Consider the following 20,557-nt stretch of genomic DNA (forward strand, 5'->3'; position numbering starts at 1 on the left):
GTTTTTTTAAAATCAAGTCTGATCCCAGGTATGCAACTGAGAAAGACATGTCACCAGAGGCAGATGTTACAGTGAAAGTATCGCCACCCTTCTCCCCTTCCTACTAATACCTCAACTTGTGGAGGATGAGATTGCACCCACCTGCTCTCACCACTCAGAGGAAGCATGACTTTGCACCCCTTCCCCTTACTGGGTTTTCTCCAAGGAGATAAGGGAAATTCATCTGATCTCTGAGACTCTGGAATATATTAAGCCACATTTTAAAGATCACTGTGTTGAAGATAATTAATGCCTAGAACAACATCAAGCCTACTCCTTCATTTTCTATGCCCAAATGCAACCAACGTGCCTTGGCTTCAGGTAGGCACACCTGAGCAGGGTCTGCATTCCCGTGGCTGACTCAGCTACTGGAATTGAGATCTAGTTGACATATCTGGACTTCCATGCCCTATATAGAGAGTGTCCCCAGAAAATGAATACACACTTTAAAGCTGAGAGCTCAATTTTGAAAATGAAATGTATTTTAATATACCCTGACTTCATATTTATTCAAAGTGTGTGTATATTTTGGAGGAACATCCTAAATGTACACATAAATCTGAACATACTGGTTTAGATTCCCTTCTGAGCTGTATCTTTCATCCAGTATATGAGAAATTCGATACATTAGAAGTTAAAGAACATTTTCTAAGACAATGCTTATTCTTCATTTAGCTAATATGCTTTGTATGTAGTCTCTATGAGTCAGGACCCCAATGGCAAGGAAATGTGAGTGGCACTTTAAACACTTAACAATACCTATTGGGGGGTTAAATAATGAATATTAATGTTAAATGTCCTACGAGTAATAATGGCATTGTGATTATATAGCAGAATGTCATATTCTTTGGTGATTGATCATATTGCAGAATTTAAGAGGGAAGTATGTGATGTTTGCAATTCATTTACAAATGGTTCAGCAAAATAAACACATGCTTGCATATTTGAGAGCACAAATGCAACAAAATGTTAATAACTGATGAATGTAGGTAAAGGATATGGTGCTCAATATACCACTCTCTCAACTTTTCTGTAGATTTAAAATTTTTCAAAACACCTGGGGAAAATACTAAAACAATAATAAAAAATATTGAGATCGCACCAATATTTAAGGAAACACTTAAACCCAATATAAATATTAGTAATTGACATAAATAGGTAAGTGACATATTACTAATTGACATATTAGTAATTGACACTAATTGACATAGTGGTTGATGAATATAAAAAAATTACATTTAATACTAAAAATGGAAATTAAAATACAAACTTTAGCCTAAAAATCTGGCAAAATTGGCACATATACTGACATAGGATTGAATATTATACAGGTATCAAAAATATATTTTCAGGTAATACTTATTGATATAAAAACACATAATATATTAAGTAAAAGTTGTACAAATTTACAATTTAAAAATTCTAAAAAAACCCCAGTTAAATAAAAGTCTAAATCATGATACTAGTTTTTGAAATCCTGGAGATTAGGTTTGGAAAATGACAACAGGCCTGGAGCAATAATCTGACCATTTAGTGGGTAGTTTAGCAGATAATTATGAAAAAAATAATAATACAATAGTATCCCTTATAAACCCCAAACCCAGAGAATCACACAAACCAGAAAAATAATTGCTATTTTAAAAGGGATTACTTTTCTAAAACAATCAATTAATATATTTAACATAGAAGATAGAATATTTACTAAGAACTTGCACAGAATTGTATATTGTAGTGGAGAAAAAAGGAAAGGGAAGATAAATACATCATATAAAGAAATACAAGAAAAAATAAAACTGAGATTCTAGAAATTCCGCCCTGTTTTCCCATATGCCATAGAAACATCTCAGAAATTCTAACACATAACTTCTAAAGAGAACTTGCCAAAGCATCTCTTGTACATACGGAACCTGGTCTTTTAGTCCAAAACAATAAAAATAAATGAGTTGAGAATAGACAAATATCCCACACAGAATAATTCAAAATAATGTAAGGATACTCTGACCCCAAGGAGGTGAAGCAGAATCCCCTACTCAGTAAGTGCAGGCTGTGCATAATGACTTCCTTCTAAATAATAGGCTATAGAAGGGGAAGAGGAGTAACTTTACAGTGGAGACCTGACCAGTACCTCAGCCATGTGATCAAGCTCAACATCAGCAAGTCATACTAATAGTATAGAGCCTGGTTGTGATAATGAGAATGATCTTCATCAGAGAATGGTCTTCCTCCAAAGAAACATATTACCTAAGTCTCATCATGAGAAAAACATTAGGCCAATCGCCACAGAGGGACATGGCTGCAACATACATGACAAATACTCCTCAAAACTATCACAGACACCAAAAACAAAGAAAGTTGAGAAATTGTCACAGTCAAGAAGAGTGTAAGGAGACATGACTAAGTGTACATGGTATACTGGATAGAATCCTGGAACAGATAAAGGCATTAGGAAAAAAACTAAAGAAATATGAATAAAGTATGGAATTTACTTAATGATAATATAACAATATTTGTTCATCAATTGTGACAAATGTATCATGCTAACTTAAGATGTGAATAATAGGGGAAATTGGGTATCCAATATATAGAAACTCTCTTGTACTGTCTTCACACCTTTTCTGTAATTCTAAAACTGTTTTAAAATAAAAATTATATTTGAAATTGTAACTGAATTTAATAGGACACGCTTTTAAATAATTTACAGAAGGTCATCAACCCTTGATAATCTATGAGAAATCTCTCTCAGGCCCCAGTTTTAGAAAGAGTTCACTTTTTCTGAACAGCAATCAGGTTCTTATCTGTGCACTCAGTTCATCTTGATTATATTCTAGTCTTTGATTTGTCTGCTAGAAAGCCTGGAAACAAACCTATTAGTAATTATGAAGAACTGGGATAGTTTCTATGATGCTCTTAGTTTCATCTTAGTCATTCGTTCAGTTTTTTCACTTCTTTGTGTGGTTTTGTGTGTGTGTGTGTGTGTGTGTGTGTGTGTGTGTGTGTTTTAATGTATTTTTATTGATTTCAGAGAGGAAGTGAGAGGAAGTAAGAGGGAGAGAGAGAAACATCAATGATGAGAGAAAATCACTGATCAGCTGCCCTGCACTGGGGATCGAGCCCACAACCCAGGCATGTGCCCTGGTTCATGGGTTAATGCTCAAATACTGAGCCACACTGGCCAGGCTCCATTGTGGTTTGTTTTTCTTTTTTTAAATTATCACTTTTTTAATCTCATTTTATTACCAGTCACTTCAAATCTCCTTAGGGCGAAGACTTACATATACATATGAATATGTTTTTGTCTGATTATACAAAATTTAATTATTCAAATTTCTGACTTCCCATTTCTCATGTTACCAAAATTCTGGCCAGTTTCCCCACTCAACAGCTAGAATATGGCTAATTATTAAAACATTCAGCTTCAGTTCTCAAACTGCAAAATGGTAACACCACCACTTGCTTTAACTGATGGTTTCAGGGCTAATGGGATGCACATTTGATAATATGCCTATTACAGATAAAATGCATGCAATAAATGATAATTACCATTATTAGTAGTATTAACAAAAATAGCAATAATTATTTTCATTAATATAATAAAAAGAATGGAGCTGAATTACAAATTAATCATAAGCCAGGTGGTGATTTTCTCATGACTCAGATAAACAAGAGTAGCTGCCATATTTTGAAGGTTGAGAACAATAACTAAAGGGGGTGGGGAAACCCAAGAAGGGGAGGGGAGCAAAACAGATAAGAAGAGGTGGGGACTTCTTACCTCCTGTCACTGCCAAAAACAAGTCTGAAAGCTCTAAGACAGGTGAAATCCAATCACTTTTTAGCCTTAACTCCACTAGAATAATAAAAAACACCCTCTAGCCTTTTTGGCACACATTGCCCCAAAGCCTCCCAAAACAATCACAGTAAGAGCCAAATAAACACCAAATCTGAACCTCTTCTTGGCCCAACGGATGCCAAGTTCATACTAGTACTTTACTGCCCAAAGTTTTTGCATGTGTTATTTTTTTTTTCATTCAACTTCAGACCTTCCCTCATCTTCCTTATTCTACAAGAGAAGACAAAGGGCATTTTCATGAAAAGAACCACACATTCTTTCAATAGTATGTGCTGCACCTTTTGTCCACAGTCTCTCTAAGACCCTTGATAACCCTGAATGGACGTCCCCATGAGGACTGAGGCTCAAGGAACAGGGGAGAGAGGGAAGTAAGTAATTTGCTCCGGGTTCCTACAAACAGTCCACAGAAAGACAGACACTAACCCAGGTCAGTCTGACTACAAAGGTTTCCCTCTTGCCACTATGCCAGAAACTTAATGCAAAGACTCCCTGCCAAAATCGATAGAAGAGGGGAACAAAATAAAATAGCTAACTCCTTCAAAAAATCTCTCAGCGCTGGATTGGAAGTTTTCCTGTTACCTCGCTCAATCTGTAACTAAACCCATGGAGTGGGTGCTGTCATTATCCAATTGTACAATAGAGAAAGTTCAGAGGGGTTACTGGTTTCACCCTGTTGGTGTAGGCTGAAATAGAGAAGGGAGAAAGAATGGGAAACAAAGGGAACAACGGGAGAGAAAGACAGAAATAAGAGATTGGTGTGCCAGGGACAGGGCAGCCACCTTTGCAAGAGGAACTCGGTGCCTGGCGCCCAAGGCCCACGGGCTCTGCTCCAGAAGATCCTGAAGGGGAGGCCCCTGAAGGTACCCGCAAGTACGTAAGTACAGGGCAAGGGGCACAGAGAGGAGGACTGCAAATCTGTACTAATAAAAACAGAATGAGTCACGAGTGTCAAAGCCAATTTGAAAAAAAGGCAGGGATGACTGGACAGCCAATAAATCATTTCTGTGCATTAGCTCTTGGCTTCCTCTGGGTTGGAGACCTTCATGAGCAGGGCTGGAAGCTCCCAGCATGTTCTAATAGGTCAATAGGAGATCTCCATTTTCATTTCTACAAATTCATTAAACTTATTATTACTTGCATGTATATTCTGGTATGCAACGTTGTCCAAAATTACATGATCATATAACCACCTGGGGCCCTTGTTAAACAAAAGAGATGTTTTGTATGGAGATTCTGATTCTATATGTAGGCTCCAAACTGGAAGCTTTGGGCCCTGGCCAGGTAGCTCTGTTAGTTAGAGCATCCTCTTGATACACCAAGGTTGCAGGTTTGATCCCCCATCAGGGCACATACAAGAGTCAACCAATGAATGCATAAATAAGTGAAACAATAAATTAATGTTTCTCTTTCTCTCCTCTCTCTCTCTCTCTCTTTCCCCATCCCTCTCTTCCTCCCTTCTTCCCTCCTTCCTTTCCTCTCTCAATATTTAAAAAAACACACGCAAAATAAACTGGAAGCCACCGCATTTAAATCTACCTGAGCCAGAGCTAGCTTCCAAAAGCCTACTCTTTAGAATATCCAGTACCATCAGAGAGAACTGGGGAGCAAGTCAACACTAGAAGAGAATGAAAGCAAGGTCCTACTCCCTCTGTAATTGTATTTCTGAGTCCTCAAGTTCTGTAGGCCAGGGGCATTGCCGATACCCACACTATAAGTACTGCTTTGACTAAATAAATCCATTTAGTTAAAATAATGAAAACAACTCTTTCACTACAGCACTAAGGTAAAAAACACACCAAAAAAAAACCCTACAGAAAGGTCCTTCCAGAACTAACCTCAGACAATTAATTTCACACCAAGAAAAGGAATCTCCAAGATGACATCTTCACCCACACACCGGCCTCCCCATTGGTGATATCGGTGTCACGGTGACTAATTGTACCTTCTGGGGTAACGTTCAGACCATTCCTCAAGAGCAAGGAGTTCTCCCTGCAAGGGGTGAGTACCTGGAGTTTACTGAAGCCATTTGTACATGCATGTGGATCCCCACTACCCTGAGACCTTAGACAAACGATCATGGCATGGGTGGTAGGGGAGGATAATCCAATGAAAAATGATGCGCCTGTGAAACACATCCTCTTCTATCTCCTTTCTGGAAGCCCCTGCTGCTGAACCACCACGTTCTTATCAACTCCCTATGAGAAAGGTCAAAAGCGTAAAAAATGAGACAAATACAAAGAGCACTTCGAAAACAGGGCTCCTGTTCCCAGCGTCCCTTGAGTTTGAATAAAAAGAAAAACGGGAAGAGTTAGCCCTTTCTGAATGAGCTGACTTTAAGATACAACACCTGCCTCTGCAAAGATACGTATTTATACAGGTTTCTCTGTCCTCTGGGAATGGATCCTCTTCCTCACAGATTTGCTCAATACAGAGTCTACATCATTTTCAAGATGAGAAGGCCCCTCCCCGCCCTGCGGCTCCCCCTTGTGCATCCCCTGAAATCTGAGGTCAGAATGACAACAGATGTATATACTTTAAGATTACCTGTCAAACCTGCTCATGTATATCCATATGTACATATGGAGATCCATGCACACATCCAGTCTTAATAATAGCAGCCACAATTTCACACTCAATGAGTATTCTTTTAATTGTCTTTGCCATGTAGCACATACTTATGTATAACATTCATACTTTTTGAAAAATTATTGTTGACTTCAACATATATATACCTCTACACTATGCAATGATTTGGGTACATTAATATAAAAAGCAAAATATGTTCATTAGACACCCATTCAGCTTCCTTAAAAAACATATCTCTTATGGATGAAAAAAAGAAGGGGTTAAGAAGTACAAATTGACAGTTATGAAAACAGTCACAAAGATGTAAAGTACAGCATAGGGAATATAGTCAATACTAGTATAACTATGCAATGTGTCAGATGGGTATTAGACTTATTGGGATGATGACTTCATATATATATATATGCCTAAGCAACCATTTGACCATTAGCTATGACACACACTGACCACTAGGATGCAGATGCTCAATGCACAGACATGGAAACATGGAACAGACTGATGAATCTCAGAAGGAAGCAGGGAGAGAGAAGGGCGGGAAGAGATTAACCAAAGATTTTTTTTTAATATATTTTATTGATTTTTTACAGAGAGGAAGGGAGAGAGATAGAGAGTTAGTAACATCGATGAGAGAGAGAAACATAGATCAGCTGCCTCCTGCACATCTCCTACTGGGGATGTGCCCGCAACCAAGGTAATTGCCCTTGACCGGAATCGAACCTGGGACCTTTCAGTCTGCAGGCTGACGCTCTATCCACTGAGCCAAACCGGTTTCGGCATTAACCAAAGATCTTATATGCACACTAGAGGCCCAGTGCACAGATTAGTGACTGGTGGAGTCCCTCAACCTGGCTTGTGGGATCGGGCCAAATCTGTGCCTCCAACATCCCCTGAGGGGTCCCAGATTGTGAGAGGGTCAGGCCAGGCTGAAGGACCCCACCAATGCACAAATCTATGCACCAGGCCTCTGGTAGGCTTATAAATGTCTAACACTATGTTGTACACATGAAACTAATATAATATTGTGTATCAACTGTAATTGAAAAATTAAAAAAAAACATATTAAAAAATATATATCTCTTGCCTTATTTTAAGGGCCAAAAAATATATTTTCCTTTTACTCACTATGTAAAAAGTACCTTTGGAAAAACCGTCACATTTCATAATGGACTGTCCATGTCTCTTTCAAATGGGTCCAATTTCAATGAATGGTCTTCACCTTGGGTATCACATTCCGGGCCTCCTAGGAACAGTGGTGCTTGGGCATGTGCAGTGAAGGTGGAAGATGGATTCAAGATGTTTCAAGTATGCAAAATCGCATGCAGATGTACAAACAGTGTGTCTAGTCAAAGTGAGTTAAGAAAACAATACATATACAGACACCCGAGAATGGATGAGCACAAATAGAACCTAACTTGTAATTAACATACCGTGCCGTGACACCTGTTGCCTTCCACGATAAGAAGTCTGGGAGATCAAAGAAATGTCCCGCCTTATCCCAGCAAGACTCTCTCAAGTTCTGCCAAATAAAATATATATTAGAATCAATTACAGGCTCTTTTCTCTACCCCTCTCCTCTTTCAATAATGTCTCAAAATTTTCAAAACAAAAGCATAGCCAACAATGCCCAATAAAACATCTGTTCAGGGGCTGAGAGAGGAGGTGATATAAAAGCAGTACCTATATAGGAAAGAAAAATTGGCGATTATTGATCCTTCCAAAAATGACCACAATTTCCCTTTTATCCCCCTTTGCCAACCTGGAGGGGTTGGAAACACACTCTGTGAAGGTGTGCAATCCATCTTCCCAGTGAAGGGCCAAAGGATATGCTGCAAGACATACAAGATTTCAAAGCTAAACAGCTGTATGCTGGCAAGAAAACCGCACTAAGAAATTAATGCATGAGACGAACATGTCCTGCCTGTGTAAAATTCTCCCCAGACCAACTGGTTCCAAATGATTCCTGCTGTCAAAGAACTTCCAATCTAAGCCAAGGAGAATGGCATGTAATGAAGTTATTATTGTAAGTTTTTAAAACATTTGTTTCTTCAAAGTTGCCAATGGGGTCAGTGTTTTTCTTGCCACTGGGGGTTTTCTTTCCTCTGGGGACCCCACCTGGAACATTCATTCCTCACCCAGCACCCCATACCCTCCCAGGGCCCATGTCTCCCAGCCTCCTGGAGTTAACCCTGTCCATCCTTCCCGGGGGAGGCCTTCCAGGATCTTCTACTAGGCCAGGCCTGGTTCTTGATACCACCACACGATTATGTGTGAATGTCATTCTTTCCTGCTGTACTTTAAGCTCCATGAGGTCAAGGACCTTGTCAATTTATTCATCAGGATGTCCTATGACCGTCTTTCTCCTCCCCCTACACAGGACTGGACCCTTAGTTGTGAGGTACAAACTATGCGATTCCACTCCCCTTCTCTGGACCAGGATGGACATGCGACCTGAGCCAATCAGCTCTCTTCTCCCAGGAAGGGAGAATCAGGATCCAATGGAGTTATTTAACTTCTGCCTATGAATGAAACTGGAGGAGAGGTAAACTTGAAACCAGCGAGGTGGCCATCTCCTGTACCTGGAGAAGTAGAACGTCATAAAGAGAAGCGGAAAACAGACTAGAAGCAATAGCAAAGAAGGCTTCCTACCACCCAGGCACTGTCCATGCCTTCGTTTCAATGATCGCCTCCCCATCAGGCCACAAGAACAAAGACTGTATCATAAGCACATGGGGACTTGGGGACCCTGAGGGCAACAGTTCACAAGTTCAGAAGAGGCACAGGCCAGTGTCTGCCGGAGGGTGACACATTGGAGGCACCCAATAAATAACTGCTGAGCAACCAAACTGCTGTCTCCCCTCCTGGTCTCGCAGGTGGAGAGGGCCTCAGAGTTTACAAAGGGCTTCCAGATGTGGTGTCTCCTCAGAACAATACAGAAGCCCTGAGTGTTATCACATCCATGTCACAGACGTACAGCTGGACTTTATGAATGTCTGCCCTCCAATTCTATGAGTTCTTTCTGTGTCCTCCTTCCCCTCCACAACAACATGAACACAGGCATCTATGCACAACAGAGAAAAGAGAAACTGAATATCACCCCAGATAGAGGGTTCCTTTAAGACAACAGGAACATCAAAAGGGCTCTGGTGGGAACAGCCCATTTTCTCTTCTTGTTGTTGTTCCTAAGCATTTAGATAGAACTATCTAGAGAGGGCTAAACTTCTCTTTGAATATTCACATACGTTAATGCTAAGCAAAACAACAAAACTTGAAGTTGACTAAATACGCCTGAAACAACTATGAACTAGTGGTTTTTTATACACTAACAGACCACAATCAAAAAATGGTAGCCAATGAAACTAGTATGTGAGTCAAGCTAGTAAAACTAGTATGCCTCCTGGTATTCCAACGAATCTCTTTCCACATGCTTTGTGGCTTCCGTGATTGGTTCTCAGAGAAAAAGAGAAGAGGCCGCTTCCTCTGATGGGCTCCAGAAATCCAAGGCCAGTCACCAGAAATGGACCACTAAAGCCACTGCAGCAAAACCAGGGCTTCAAGCCAGAGCTGAGCAAACTTCCAAAACTCAGAAAACAACTGCTTCTGTTAGATCTGTGGGGTCATGAAAGATCACGCACAATGAGAGCTTTCAGCCTGTGACCACGCAGACAGCCACTGTGGACAAAGGCTCCCAAGCAGAACATCTCAGAGAGAACCTCAGGCCTCTTGCCAAAAAGACACACAGTGAGGGCAGGAGGCACAAGGCAGCCGGGAGCATCATTTATTCCTGAGATCACATCTGCTTCATTGATCAAAGCCAAGGACTCCAGTTCATCCTCTCTACAGGATGAGAAACCAGAAACAACATCTTATTAGGAGTCTGAGGTCTAGAGGACAAGACGACAATGGTCCCTGCTTTTGCTACAAGAGCAGCCTGGAGCTGAGCCAGTTGAGGGAAGGGCGAGATAGCTGGATGAGAGGGATCCAGAAGCTTGATCCCCTCACTCTGAGAGGCTGCCAGACCACCTCTGAGGATACCACACTGTTCTCACATTGGGCCACCAGATTCGCAAGTACTTGCCCATCAAATGCCACTCTGGCCAAGGGCATAGGAGCCCTGGTGGATGAATTTTTTAATCTAGTTCCATTGGGAAAATCTCCTCATCTCTTCTCTTCCCCAGTCAGTTCAGTCCCAGCCGAGGGCCTCAATCTTACTGAATTAATTCTGTCCTTGTAACCACTAGGCCTACATCTCAAGACACAGTGACTGCCCTCTTATATTCCCCACAGCATAGAATAGTGCTCCCATGTGCCTCGTCTCACCTGATTCTCAGAGGGGTTCCGGGGTGTGTAGGCGATATATAATAGTCACATAGGGAGGATGCAGAAACTGTGGTTCCAATGACAAGGGCTTAGCCCAATGTCACACAAGACTGCCAGCACTAAAGTGACATCCTCCCATTATGCCACAGTCACCACCACCCCAAGGCCCAGACCGGTCGGAGGATGGGTTTTGGCCTTTGAGAAGGGTCATGTAAGAAGCTACTGTCATTCTTTATAGAAGGAAAAATAAAAAATAAAAGAAAAGCCCTCCCAAACACATTTTTTACATATATATATATATATATATATATATATATATATATATATATATATATATATTTAATTTCAGAGATTTCACTTTCCATCCTGGGCAACTCACTTACCTTTTCTGTACCTAATAACAACCTGCCTGCACACAGGGTGGGTGGGTTAGAGAGAGCATAGAGCAGGTCTCAACACACACCAATGTTAGTGTATCCCATCACACAATAGCTAAGTCCAGTTCAAGCTAGTTGAGCTCTGTGCCAAATGGGGTAAGTCTAATCTCCAGTTACCAGGCAACTAACAGAAATGAGTCTTTTTAAGAAAAGAAAAAAAAAAGACATCAGCCATGATTTGGGGTGTGTGACTTGGCAATAAGACTTCTGCATTCCAATAAAAATCCTTTGAGCAAGCAATCCCCCAGGCTTGAAAGCAACCAAAGGAACAACTCTTGACTTTTTTAAAAAAAAAAATCGTGTATTACTTCATAAAACAACAGCACTTCTTGGAAGGAGGCACTACCCAAAGCTCACACAGCTGCAGGTCTCAGCAGAGGGTGGAGGTAGGACAGCATATCCAAGACTCAAGGCCAGGCAGCAGCCACCTAGGCCTCGGGGCAGGGAGACGTAGCACTCTCTCCACCCCCTCTCACTGTGGTGTGTGAGGAGGCAATGAGGTCTCTGGTGGCTTCTGGACACTGTGGGAACTTGTATGAAAAATGAAGCAGATACTGCAAGGCATGTTGGGAGACACCAGGGTCTAGGAGCAGTTTGAGAAAGCAGGGATGACCAGTTCCAAAAGGGTCATCCAAGTATTTTGTTATTAATTGCAAAGGGATTCTATCTGGGCTGTCTGCTGTGGGCAGGGAATAAAAGGGAGGGAACAGAGCTCCCTAACTCCTCACCCAATAAATGATCCTGCCCAAACATTCCGAATACTCACGATGCTGTTCTCCAGCACAACAACCCATAAAAAATCAAAGCCTTATCCTCACTCTGCATTCAAGACTCCAAATTAGGGCACAGGCTGATGGTCCAGAGAGAAAAGCTGTATCAGGAAGAAACTTAATCCTTAGATGTTGTTCTTAAAAGAAAAATGATGCGAAAAACATAAAGTGGGTCATAAACCCCAACCAGAAACTTCCCAGAGTGAATGAAACAATTGTGTGTTTCCAACTCCCATGCACAGAGAGAAAGATCTAGCACCGGACATATTGCAAGTCAGATAGACAGACACACTGAGAGGTTTGTGCTACTAAAGGCAGATATTTCTAAAAACGTAAACTCACCCCTCTGTTCCTTTGTTGAAAATGGTTCGACAGTTCCTCGTGGCCTAAAACCACATTTTATCTCCTTGGCATGGTTCTCAGGACACTTAAGAACCTGGCTCCAACGTGGCCATTATTTTTTATGAATTCTTCTGGATATATCTGCCATCACCCTCTCCTAGCTCTCTCCACCCTGCTCTCACCTCATTTCTCTCACTTCCCCAAGTGCATTATACATTTTTATATTCCCATGTCTCTATGGGAGCTAATGCCTCTACTTGGATTGACTTGCCCATCTTGCCCCAGACTTCTACCTTTGCTTCAAATCCAGTTCAAATGTCACCTTTCCAGTGAATCTCTCCATCCTTTGTTATATCTTAATCATATATTCATGTGCCTAAATGCACCTCAAAATGACAAACTCCTGGAGGGCAGAAGCCAGCTAGCTGACTCATGGGGGAAAAAATGCAAAAAGTTTCAAGAGGTATAAAGAAATTTAAAGTCAAACCCTTTTAAAGTCAAAGCGGAGCTGAAGAAAGATGTGCGCAAAGGAAAAGGTAATTCATTTAAGATGATGTATGACAGTATGTAATGAGTCCAACACCACGGTTTGGGTGAGTCAGCCGTATAACTTTATCACAATATTTTGAGTGTGGCCACATAGCTGCCTCTAATGAGTAATCACAGAATTCAGAGGAGAGAAAGGACTTGGGTCGGGGTGGCTAGAAAAGGCTTCATAGGGGAGAGATTTGAGCTGAAGCCAAAAGGTCAAGTAAAATAAATAGCTACGCTACTGTGGAAGAGTGGCACCCCAGAAACAAAAACCTGAACTGACAAGTTAAGGTTACCCCCATTAGAGGAGGATTTAACAGTACCCTCATAGAATTTATTTGTAAAATAAAATAATTCCATAGTGTAATTTCAATTTTTTGATTTTCAAGAAGTGGATCTCTGCACACATCTTCCCTCCCGTCACCACCTCCCCTAGAGCCCTTCTGTTGTACAGAAAGGTAAATTTATAATCCACACTAGAGTGGATCTCCCAACCATAAAAATGTTATCACTGACAAGAAAACTGATCATATTCAGCAGAGCAGACTTGGCCCAGGAATGCGATACCACCACATGCATTAGGAGAACGAGGTTTTGGTATGTGGGCTCTAAGAACCTCGGAGTCAGGCAGACCTGAGTTTAATTATTGTCCTCACCACTTCCCAGCTGTGTAGCTTTAAGCAAATTAATTTCTCTAAGCTCCAGTTTCCTCAAATGCCCTATTACTAGCGTCTACCTCAAAGGGATATTGTGAGAATTAAATGCAATAACGTAGAGGGCCTGATAAGCCAATGAGTTTCACTCTAATTACTGCTACAGAGGTTCGCGTTTTTCAAAGCACTTTAACATGCATGATCTCATCTGATCTGTATGATTTTTTAAGGCAGGGAGGGCAAGAAATTATAAAACTCACCTTGCACATTAAGAAACTATAATCCAGAAAGGAGCCACACCAGGACTGTCCCAAGATCACACACGGAGAAGTGGAAAGACAGACTGAAATGCAGATCTCTGTGGGCCAGCCCAGTGCTACTCCATGTGTCTATCTCCCTAAAGCAGTGGTTCTCAACCTTCCTAATGCCTCGACCCTTTAATACAGTTCCTCATGTTGTGGTGAACCCCAATTTCATTGTTACAAATTGAACGTAATTAAAGCATAGTGATTAATCACAAAAACAACATGTAATTATATATGTGTTTTCCGATGGTCTTAGGCGACCCCTGTGAAAGGGTCGTTCGACCCCCAAAGGGGTCGCGACCCACAGGTTGAGAACCGCTTCCCTAAAGCCTAACAAAATGCAGAAGGGGCAGGAGAAAAGGAGGTGTCATGTGGCCTAGATAGCACCACTTCTTGTGGGCGGTATTGTCTATGAAAGGGAGGGAAGGAGCGGGGAAATGAGGAAGGAAGTGAAGAAGTCCTAATATGAAGGGAAGGCTTTGGGATGTAAAGTCTTGGAACAAACATGAAAAAAGTAGAAGAGTTGGGTAAGTGGAAAGCTGAGGAGGCCTCTCCTAATATCTCGTTCTGTTGGATCCCTTCACACCATTCTCATTGCTTATCTGCCACCTTCTTGAGCTCCTTTTAATGTCGATACTACCAGAGCTCTTGCCTATCTACTCTTCTTACTGTTCACACTCAGGACAATCTCAATTACTCCCATGGTCCCAACCAACTACAAGCTGAGTAACGTGCCAAATCTCAAACTCCATTCACACTCTCCTCTGAGACATGTCTACTGGATGTCCTACTGCACTTCTAACTCAGCATGCCCAGGATGAACTATGTTATCTTCCCCAAAATGTTTTCCCTTCCTTGATTTTCTATTGTCAGCTGATCCAGTTACCCAAGGGTCATCTGTACTTCTCTCTCATTCTTTACATCCAATCATCCTAATTTAAATTCCCAATTAATTCATCAAGAGGTTCCCATCTCTTCACCTCCTTGTATCAGTCATGGTTCTTCAAAGAAAAAGAGCCAATAATCCAAGGAGATTTTACACACACAGACACAGTTGACCCTTGAATGACACAGGTGCTAGAGGCACAGTTGAAATCTGCATATGATTCTTCTTTTATGTGTATATAAATATATATATATTGATTGATTTCAGAGAGGAAGGAAGAGGGAGAGAGAGACAGAAACATCAATGATGAGAATCCGCATATGACTCTTGACTCTCCAAAAAGTTGACGACAGTCATTTGATGGTATCCACAGGAAACTGGTTCCAGGACCCCCAGCAAATACCAAAATCTGAGTACACTCAAGTCCCTTCTATAAAGTGGCATAGGACAATGAAATGTATAGACACAGAGAACCAACTGCATATTTATTTTTAAAAGTCTGTGTATAAGTAGACCTGTGCAGTTAAAACTGTGCTGTTCAAGGGTCAACTGTGTTGGGGCTGGTCTATGACTTGCTTTGGCCAATGAAATGAAGCAGCAGCGCTGTGTTACTTCTCAGCTGAATCCCTGCTTTTGCCTTCCTGGAATGAAATGGTGCCACATGAGGCAGTGCAATCTGGCCTGCTGGAGGATGAGAGGACACATGGAACAAAAACTAACTATCCAGCCAAGGTGCAAGGTAATGCAAGGTGCAAGGGAGCTGAGCAAGCCAAGATCAGCCAAACCTACCCAGCAGCCTTCTGTAGATTCTTGAATGAATTGAGTGGAAATCAGAAAAGGCATCTTTCTGAGCAACCTGCATAATAAACAACCTCCCAATAAGCAACCTGCATAATTACTAGGGATAAAAATAATTGGTGTTTTTTTATACCACTCAATTTTGAGGTGGTTTGTTACACAGCAGAGCTAACTGATACAGCCCCTAACTTTCAAATCTTACCCCCTCCAATCCCACCCCTATGTATAGCTAACTAGAATACAATGGCCTATGTAAAATGTAAATTTGACTATGTAAATAATTTATTAATTAAATAAGTATTTATTTGGTATCCCCTACATTTCAGGTACTACACTCAATGCTAAGAAAACGAGCAAACAACAGACACAGTCCCCACCGACAGGGAGCTTCCAATCTAGTATACTATGCACCCTTCAACATTTTCTACTACCTTTGAAGTGAAAGATCAAATTTATTAACAAGACATATACGATCCATATCTTATTCACCAGCTTCATCTCTGATCACTCTGAGATACCACACTACATCACTCACATCCACTTTTCCCTTCACCATTGTATTTTTATTCATAGTGTACCCTATCTGAAACACTCTCCCTGGCTAACATGTATTTATCAGTTAAGATTCAACTCAAATGTTACCCACACCATGAAATCTTTCCTGATTCTCAAGTTAGGTGCCTCTATGGTACACCCCATAATATTCTGTGAATATCCCAACCACGGCACTTCCCATCATCTGTTCATGTGCCTACCTCCCTCATTAGACTGAAAGCTCCTAAGAGGCAGGGACTGTGTGTGTTTTTTTCCAATCTCTCTGTTCCTAGGGTCCAGCATTGTATCTGATATATAGATGATGAATAACATTAGCTGAATGGATAAAAGAAATGAATGAGCAGAGATGTACAAGTTAAATAGAAGTTTGTGGAAATGGAAATGAGAAATGAATGGATAAATAAATGAGATTGTGAATAAGAACTGTCCCAGTTTCTCTTTTCTCATTCAAGTAATGGCTTTTCATAGTCTATCTTAGGAGCAGAGACATTTTCTAGCCAAGCCAGACTGCCAGGAAGATAAATTTCTCTTCTCGGGGTGAGCAGGTCCTCTGGAGAAGTTTCATTTTAATTGGAAAATGGATTCATTCACTTCTTGGCTTGGACTTCTGGGTCAGTGCAGCACCATGCTGAATGGCTGCCAAGCACCACTGGAGAGGGGGATGCAGCAGGAAAGGTGCTCCATCTAATGTTGAATGCTCTGGGACATCTGAGAACAACCTGTGTCAAGTTCAGGCTGGCGTGCATGGATGCCCCCTCTTCTTTCTTCCCCAAAAGTCCGTCAAGCCAAATTTACTTATCTCCAAACCTAAAAGGATTATACTTTACAGTTCCAATATGGCATTTCTTTGGGGCTTCTTTTGGTATCTACAGGCTTCCTTGTTCGTTTATACCACTGTTCATTTCCTACAAGAGCCACAGCTGAGAAATACCTTCCCTATTCAACTTGTAGAAGAAGATCAACACTTCATAAACTCTTCCTTATGGTGTACACCTCGTGGTAACACATCACAGACAACATCCCTTCAGGGAACACTACTTGCATCTTCTATGAAGGGCCCTTGTGGAGGACAATGAACACTTCAAGGTTATTGTGACCTAGCTCCAGGCTTCCTCTTTACCCCACATGTCAATGACTTTACCTATCAGCATCCCCACAGTCCCCGATACTTCAAATGGGCTGATGCAGTGGCAGTTCAAGTAATGCAATATCTACTCTACACTGAGGTGACTTTGCACATTCTGCTTCCTCTTCTCCAGAGCCACATTCCAAGGGTGAATGTCCTGACTCTAATACCTCATAGGTACATGGCCTTGGGACAGCTTCACTTAGACTTCCTTGTCCCATAGTAATTAGAGAGAACAATACTACTGCCTACACCATAGAGTTGTTGAAGGAACAAATGAGCAAAGGGATGTGAAGTGTTTAGAACAGCATCTGGCACACTGTAAGCACCTCTTTAAGAAATTGTCCTAATATTAGTTAGAATGTCAGTTCCAACTCCTGTTTCCATTTTCAGGAAGGACAGGGGCTTTGTAGACTGATACACCTTAGTTCAAACCTTGGTTCTCCTACTTTCAGTTGTGTCGTCCAGTAGTCACCTAATATCTATGGGTCTCACTTTGCTCATTTACAACACTATTTCACTCATCGTATTGTTAGTAGGGTTCCATTTAATGAGGTTGTACATGTTAATGTGCCCATCCTGGCACATTTCCAGTAAATTTCAATTTCCTCCACAAATTAAAATTTTATGGTGAGAACTGTCTTTCCTACTAGACTCTTAGCTCTTTTTAGGGAGGGGCTATAACTTACTCATCTTATCCCTAGACTTAACATGAAATAAATATTTCTTAAACGAAATAACTATTTCTTAAATGACATATTTATTGACCATTCAACAATGTATCTATCAGTCCCAGCTCGCAGCCAGGTTTGTGTAAGTATGAAGGTGGGCCATGAAAGGCAAGAATGAACTGGTCCCGACCCTCAGGTTGCATTCTGGGTGGATAGAGCAAAGAGTCTGTGTATATGAAGCCCTCAGCAAGAATGTATAAATAGTACAGAACAATTCAAGTTCTAAAATACCTGATTTATAAATGAAGAATGCAGCTTGTCCATGAAGAAAAGACACTGCTCTGGGCAGGAGGTAGAGGGCAGGTGTTACTGAGGAGGTAGTGTTTGACCTTAGTGTAGAGGGAAGGCAAATAACAAGGAAGATAGGATGGAAGGCAGTCCAAGCTGGGGTGACTGCCTGAGCAAAAGTGTAGAAAGAAGCATCAAATACATCCCTGGCCACAAAAAAAGGACCCTTGAGAAGGGAAATGTGTGCTGAAGAGCAGGAAGGGTAAGTCTGTATTTGGATTAGACACTCAAGGCAAAAGGGAAGGCAGCCACACCATCAGTCCTGAGCAGGGGCCACTTATGAATCCAGTTTTAGGAAGGTTAGGACAGCAACAACTTGGTGAGATGTCTGGAGGCTCAAGAGCCAGTATCTATGTAGAGAAAGAGCTTGGAAAGAAAGGAAGAAAGAAAAATGGAGGCTAAAGGGAAGTTGAGCAAGAAAGAAAATGTAACAAGATTAAGAAGAAGCAGGTAAAATTAAAGACAAAAGCAAAAGATGGACAATGCAAGAAAGGGAATGGGGTGAAATGAAGAACAGGTTTAACATGAGAAATCAAATGAGAAAGACAGGAAAAGAAAGTTAAGAGTGAAAGACTGAAAATGAAAACGATGTGTGGGAAACAACAGCAGGACCATGACAATGTCCCTGTTGAGATAAAACATGGAGAAGGAAAGGCAGAAGCCGGAGCCCAGCTGGGTCAGCACTGTCTCTCCTCTGGGTGAATGAAGTCATGGATGATGTCACCGCCTCTGAGTCACACGCCCACCCGAGAAGAGGTGGGAAGAGCCCTGCCTGGAGCTCAGTCCCACCCTCCTGGGCAGGAGGGGTTAACTCAGGGCTCTGTCCTCTGGGGCACTGTCTAGTCTAGTCCTGAGATGACTGCAATGAGGAGGGCTTGCCTGGGGAGGAGCCCTGGCAGCTAGTCTTCCCTAGGGTGTCAGACCCAGGCCCTCAAGTCAGAGATTTAGAAAAGGTGTGGCAAAGAGCTTCTATCTCTCCTCCAACTGTGGCCAAGGGAAACTGGCTCCATTCTACGATGCCAGAAAGGAGATTTCTATCATGAATAGTATTGAATACATAATGGGGACTCAAAAGGTGGTTTTTGACTGACTCACTGGACTGTGCTCACATTCTAAGCTCTCACTATCCTGCATCTGCAGCCCCTGCACATTGTTTCCTCACATTGCCAGACCTTCCCCCAGGCTCCTCCATCCACCAACCTGCCTTCTGCAAGCAGTCACCCCACCCGAGTGCTCAGCTAACTCCAACCCATCCGTCAGCCCCCAGCCTGTCGCCTCCTCCACACTCCACTCCCCTAACTGCGGCACATTTTCTGATTGGCCTAAATTTCCATTCTACTAACAGTGTACTGTGACCTTAGTTCCGTCCCTCTTCTAGAATATGAGCAGCCTGGGGACAGGGACTCTGCTTTATTTGCTGCTCGCCCAGCAGTTACCTAGATAAAACAAATTTCCAATAAATGCTTGTTGATGAATGAATGAATGTCCTTGATCAACTCTGGCAGGAGCTCAGTAGTACCACTTCTAAAACATATACCCATTCTTTTTTAAAATATATTTTTATTGATTTCAGAGAAGAAGGGAGAGAGAGAGAGATATAGAAACATCAATGATGAGAGAGATTCATTGATCAGCTGCCTCCCTCACACCTCCCACTGGGGATTGAGCCCACAAGCCAGGCATATGCCCCTGACCTGGGAAATCAAACCTGGGACCCTTTGGTCCACAGGCCAATGCTCCATCCACTGAGCCAAACTGGCTAGGACCTAAAACATATACGCATTCTTAAAGCCAGCATTCTGAGAATGTTTATTGCTAAAGACAAAACCCTATAACTTACTGGTTAACAGTGTGAGTGAAACTGCTCTGAAAATATTGCTTGCAGCCTCTGAGGATGAAATTACGCTCCCTGATTCCTCTCCTCCCCCAGCCCCTGGCCAGTGAGCTGCTGTGGAAAGAGCACAGGCTGCAGCTAGATGTGAGTGAGATCCCAGCTCTTATACTTGCTGGCTGCATGCAGTGACCTCTCCCAGCCTTTCCCACCTGCTCCAACAGGAATGATCCCTGCTCCCCAAGTTGTCCATAAAGAACAATACACATTTTATTGCCCTTCCCTATTGGCTTTCTTAACTCCATCTAGAAGTAAGTATATGAGAAACAGACCTCCTTAATTTTCCTTCCAAAAGTCAACTTGTGCCATCATCATCATCATCATCATCATCATCATCTGAACATATATCACTCCCACCATCTCCTGATACAGAATAAACATCAACACCATTTCACAGACAGAAAACTAAGGCCCATAAGTGACATGAATTGCCCAATATCACGCAGATGTAAGTG

General features: G+C 41.7%; 1 protein-coding gene across 8 annotated transcripts in view; it reads right to left on the bottom strand.

Moving 5' to 3' along the window:
- FGGY (FGGY carbohydrate kinase domain containing) overlaps positions 1–20,557 on the bottom strand; it is a 412,099-nt gene that overhangs the window by 326,943 nt on the left and 64,599 nt on the right. For all 8 annotated transcript variants that reach the window (XM_081087572.1, XM_081087570.1, XM_081087567.1 and 5 more), the window contains one exon: positions 7,900–7,988. In XM_081087572.1, coding sequence (XP_080943698.1) covers positions 7,900–7,988 — 89 coding nt within the window. The remainder of the gene's footprint in view (positions 1–7,899; positions 7,989–20,557) is intronic.

This window comes from Myotis nattereri (assembly GCF_964212035.1).
Source record: "Myotis nattereri genome assembly, chromosome: 3".
Lineage (NCBI taxonomy): Eukaryota > Metazoa > Chordata > Mammalia > Chiroptera > Vespertilionidae > Myotis > Myotis nattereri.